Here is a 5,190-nt window from a genome sequence, read left to right on the forward strand (position 1 = left end):
CCGGCGCCGAGCTGGAAAGGGGCGCTTCGGCCTCGGATACGACGGGGGATCCAAAGGAGAGGACACGGCGAACAGTGCCCGGTATCCAAATCCGAGCAGGAACCGGAGCCAGAAAGGCATAAAGAAAGTGCTCGATCTCGGTGACCCACGCCCCCAGCGACCCTGCGCGCGCAAGATCTCTCCAGGAAAAAGAAAGCGCCCGCCTTTCTTTCAGAGCTCTGACTAAAAAAACTGGGCAAAAGCTAGGTGGCAACAACCGCAAAAGGATGGGCGTCACCGGACAAGAATCTGTCGTGCAGGAAATGCGGAATATGGTACATGCGGGTTTGATCTTGTAACAGTGTCTGCCAGCCCTCCTGACAGCACGAGCAAAGCTAGGCGATGTTTTTTTTTTTTGAAAGAAAATAGGCGATGGTAGAAAGAAGAACATAGCAAATGAACAATCACAAGAGAACAAAGACTTGCGCTTTGCTAGCAGCTCATATGCTCCCACTACTGGAATTTTAAATTTCTTTGATATCACACAGTACGGGGAGGAACTAACTACTAGGTAGCTAGAGAAAAGACATCTACGATAAGCATCGAAAGAGGAAAAATAAAGAAAGAATAATCAAACAGAAATAAAAAAGGTGTTCTTTCTGGCCATTGATTTCTCCGGTGAAAACAGGCCAGGAAACGTGTCACCCCAACAGGGAAATTTTGAACCCTTCGCTTTCCCTCTTCGATCTTACCAGCCCCGGCTGGCCTGGCCTGCTCTGTTCATCCCGCACCCGCACGGCCGCCTCACACCTGTTTCTTGGCCTCGGCCTCCTCGTCCTGTCCGTCGCCGCAGCTGTCGATGCCGGCCTGCTCCTTCCCTTCCTTGGGGCTCTCCAACGCCCGCTTCTCCTCCTCTTCCTCCTCGTTCTCGCCGCCGGCCTCCTTCCCCGGAGCCGCGGCCGCGCCGCCGCCGCCGCCCCGGCGCCGCTGCTCGGCGCGGGCCTTGAGGACGTCGAGCAGCTCGCGCATTGCCTCTGCCTTGCCGCTCCGGCGGTTCTTGATCAGAACCTCGCTCACGTCCGCCGGCGTGATCTCCGCGGCGTCGACCCACTCCTCGAGCCCGCGCAGGGCCGCCGCGGCGCCGGCGTCCTCGTCGCCGAGGCGGTCCAGGTCCTCGTCGCTCTCGAAGCCGAGGTAGTTCCTGAGCAGGATCCTGAGCGCCGGGAACGAACAGTAGGACATGAAGATGTGCATGTCCATGCGGCCCGACCGGAGCAGCGCCGGGTCCAGCTTCTCGACGTGGTTGGTGGTGAACACGAAGATGCGCTCCGCGCCGCAGCAGGACCACAGCCCGTCGGTGAAGTTGAGCAGGCCGGAGAGCGTGATCGACCGCCCCGCCCCGGCGCCGCCGTCCTGGTCGATCGTGCCGTCGATGCTCGGGCGTGGCTTGGGCGCCGCCGCCGGCGGCTTGGCGCGGTTGGTGAGGTCGACGGAGCAGTCGATGTCCTCGATCACGATGATGGACTTGGACGTCGTCTTCATCAGCAGCTTCCGGAGCTCCGCGTTGCTGCCCACCTCGGTGAGCTCGAGGTCGTACACGTCGTAGCCGAGGTAGTTGGCCATGGCGGCGATCATGCTGGACTTGCCCGTCCCGGGCGGCCCGTAGAGGAGGTACCCGCGCTTCCAGGCGCGGCCGGTGCGCTCGTAGAAGGCGCTCCCGTCGGCGAAGTCGCGGAGGTCGGCCATGATCGCCGCCTTCCGCGCCGGGTCCATGGCGAGCGTGTCGAACGTGCTCGGGTGCTTGAAGGGCACGGGGTCCCAGGGCAGGCCGCGCGCGTCCATGGCCCCGCCGCGCGCGTTGGTGTAGAGCAGCCGGTCCTGGCTGCGGCGTCGGATGTCGGCGGCCGCGGCGAGGATGTGGTCGAGGTACGCCGGGAGCAGCTTGTCCCTGTCCCCGCGGCGGATGCGGAGCGTGAAGCGGCGCTTCTCCTCGGGGAGCGGGCGCCACGAGAAGCCCTGCCCCTGGCGCGGCGCGACCACGTGCTCCCACGTGACGGCGGCGCCCGCGAAGGCGTCGACGACGCGGTCGCTGGCGGCGAGCCCGAAGGTGAAGGAGGAGGCGTTGAGCGGGCGCGAGAGGCTGAGGCGGGCCCCCGACGCCGGCGCGGCGGTGCTGCTGAGGTAGAGCTGGACGGCGTCGTAGATCTCGTTGGTGCTCATGCCGTCCATCTCCGTGACGTCGAAGTAGCAGTAGGGGGAGAAGGTCCGGGTGAGCCTCCCCAGCAGTCGCGCCACCGCCGCCCGCAGCTCCGCCGGGAAAACCGCGTGCAGCAACCCCTGCAGGAACGCGACCGCGCCCATCAGCGACGCCAGCGCCGTCCAGTACTCCTTCATCTTCTTCCCCGCCTCCGGTCGCCCTCCTCTCGGTTCTTGTTGCTCTTGGGACGCTCGCCCGGCCTTTGGATTGGAAGGAAGCAATGCGGCGGCCTGGAGGAGTCAAGGCTGGACCTTGGAGGCTTTCCACAAGCGGAGGCGACGCATTTATAGGAGAAGCGGCAAAATGGAGAAAGATTTGAGGAGAGCGATTATTAATGAACAGGCGAAAATGAGGTGCGCGACAGTGAGAGAGTAGTAGGCCAGGGGAGCCTGCAGGCAAGGTCACTGTCAATGGAGCTCAGAGAGAGATGGTCAGACGGATCTCGGTCTCGGAGAGCGAGCGAGATGGAGGAAGAGGTTGGTTTGGAACGAGCCTGACTAGTTCTTATCCGTGGAATGTTGGATAGATAAACCAAATGTATAAATAAAGACTAATTCGTGAGAATATTAAGCTTAGTTAGTTCATGATTTGACTATGTGATGCTACGTGCTAATTATGGATTAATTAGATTTAATAGACTCGTCTCACGAATCAACCACGACTTGTGCAATTAGTTTTATAATTAATTCATATTTAATTTTTCTAATTGGTATCACTTCCAACGGCCTCGGTCGTCGAAGATCAGGTGATCCGAATAATAAAAATTAATCCACAAAACCAAAACATGATAGCAGGGAGAGAGAGAGGGAGAGAGAGAGAGAGAAATCAATGCGGCGTGAGAACACAGGGAGGTTGCAGTGATGCGGGCGGCAGCATACACATACCAAGAGAGATCCTCGTCGCAGATGGGGGCTCACTGCGAGGGAGATTTGCAAACTGTGCAGTGTCATTATGGATAGATAGGATGCTGCGGCCAAACTGCCATCCTGCCAATCGCTCTGGCTGATGGGTACTTGCCCGCCCTGGGCTACGGTTGGAGGCTGACACCACGGTCCTCGACCTTGCACCCAACTTGGGGTGTTTGATATCGTAGCTGTCGGATATTTGATACTAACTAGAAGTATTACAAAATTAATTATACTGACGGAGTTTAATTCATGAGATGAATCTATTAAACCTAATTAGTCCATGATTTGACAATATGTTGCTACAGTAACCATTTGCTAATAATAGATTAATTAGGATTAATAGATTCGTCTCGCAAATTAGCACAAGGGTTCTCCAATTAATTTTATAATTAGCTCATATTTAATCCTCTTAATTAGCATCCGAACATCTGACGTGACTTTACCACATAGTATAAAAAACTCCCCCGGAGGCGTTCGGGACAAGATCGACGACAGGGCTGCTGCTAGCCTGCCCCGCTAGCGATGAATGGGGTTTGGATGTGGAGGCAGCGTCTGAAAACTCCAAGTAACCTACTGTCTCCCTAGTCAAGGAGATCACATTTGGTGGGTGCGAAGTAAACAATATCTCAATTTTTTAAACCTAGTAAAGAACAAGCCTGTCAATTAGATGGGAGTTGAAATTTGCAGTAGGATTGGAAATTTCTTCTGGGAAAAATAATAACAGGTAGTTCTCATGCAAAGACTTCTGCTGGTCCACAACACGAGTCTCTCGTTGTTTTCTTCTTTCTTTTTCTTTAGAGGAACTCTCGTTGTTTTTACTAGCAACGTTTAGATTATCCATACGTTGGCTTATATTTTTGTTCATAAAAAAATTGATTGCACTGCGACTGTGTGAGTTCCATACGTGCTCAGATAGACACAGAATGACGTCTAACGGCAATCAAAAGACAAAACGTGAGCTGTACCTGACACTTGAAAGAAATCAAAACTTTGCGTATTACTCCGTAGGGAATTTCAAAATCGCCTTGATCACGGACAATTAGACCCGGAGCCCTGAGGTGAGTGGCATCTATTACACATTCGATTTCAGCAATTTAGATAGGTAATTATTTGTAATATTTTCCAAAAACTCCTTCAATGTCAGGCTTTTAGTGGTACATAGTATAATTTAATGTAGAGAAGCCTTTGGGTTTACATCTCCTTTTTCTTCTTATTGATTTTTTTCTTTGTTTTGGACAGGGCCCATGTAAAAAAAGGTAATGCTACGCGTCTTACGTGCGACGCGAGCACGAATCGTCGAACGCTTCCGCAGGCCCACCGCCCACCGTTCACGCCCACACGTATATCATCTTTCTCCCTGCACCGCTTATCCCATTCGCCCATCCCTCTCTCCGCATCCCGTTCGCCCCTCCCTCTCTCTCCGCATCCTGTTCGCCCCTCCCTCTCTCTCCGCATCGGTGCCCCTCGCAGCTCCCTCCCCATGCCGGGCGCGGGCGACTGGCGGTGCTCGCCACTCTCCTCCTAGCGCGCTCCTCCTCCTCCACCTCGGGAGCCGCCTCCCCCAACCGACCGGCTCCCCGCGCGCCCTGTTCGCGAAGCTCCCGCCAGGAGCAGGACGCGACGAGCGGGAGCGCCTCTCCCGCCGCGTCGGCTTCTCCGCCGGCTGCTCCAGCTTCCCAGCCGCAGTCGCGGCGGCGCGGGGGCGGCCGGCTCGAGCGGCTGCGGCGGTGGGCGATCGGGGCTGGGCGTGGAGGGGCCACCGTGGACGCAGCCCATGGAGGGGGGTCGTTGGCCACTGGCGGTGGCGGTGCATGGGGGTGGGGACTAGGGAGCTAAGTGGAGCGGGAGGACCGCCGTCATCCTCCTCCCCCACAGTTTCCCAACGTCGGATCTCGCTATGTTTCAAGCGCATGTTTGATCTCGCTATGTTTCAAGCGCATGTTTCAAGTGTTTCAGATGTTTCAGAAGAATGTTGTAAGTGTTTTATGTGGATGTTGTGAAGTAGATACAGATGTTGTGATGTTGCATATGTTTCACACACATGTT

The 5,190-nt window shown here is 55.8% G+C and overlaps 1 protein-coding gene across 1 annotated transcript; it reads right to left on the minus strand.

The window, feature by feature from the left end:
* Window positions 1-450: 450 nt before the first annotated feature.
* On the minus strand, window positions 451-2,537 carry LOC101755746 (AAA-ATPase At4g25835). Its single transcript, XM_004956865.3, has one exon. The coding sequence runs from the start codon at window positions 2,371-2,373 to the stop codon at window positions 784-786; it is 1,590 nt and encodes a 529-aa protein (XP_004956922.1). The 5' UTR covers window positions 2,374-2,537; the 3' UTR covers window positions 451-783.
* Between the last annotated feature and the right edge of the window lie 2,653 nt (window positions 2,538-5,190).

Source organism: Setaria italica, chromosome II (assembly GCF_000263155.2).
Source record: "Setaria italica strain Yugu1 chromosome II, Setaria_italica_v2.0, whole genome shotgun sequence".
In the NCBI taxonomy this organism is placed as follows: Eukaryota; Viridiplantae; Streptophyta; class Magnoliopsida; order Poales; family Poaceae; genus Setaria; species Setaria italica.

What these genes read in the sequence shown, in the direction of transcription:
- LOC101755746 (XM_004956865.3), bottom strand. Translation starts at nt 2,373, where the DNA reads ATGAAGGAGTACTGGACGGCGCTGGCGTCGCTGATGGGCGCGGTCGCG.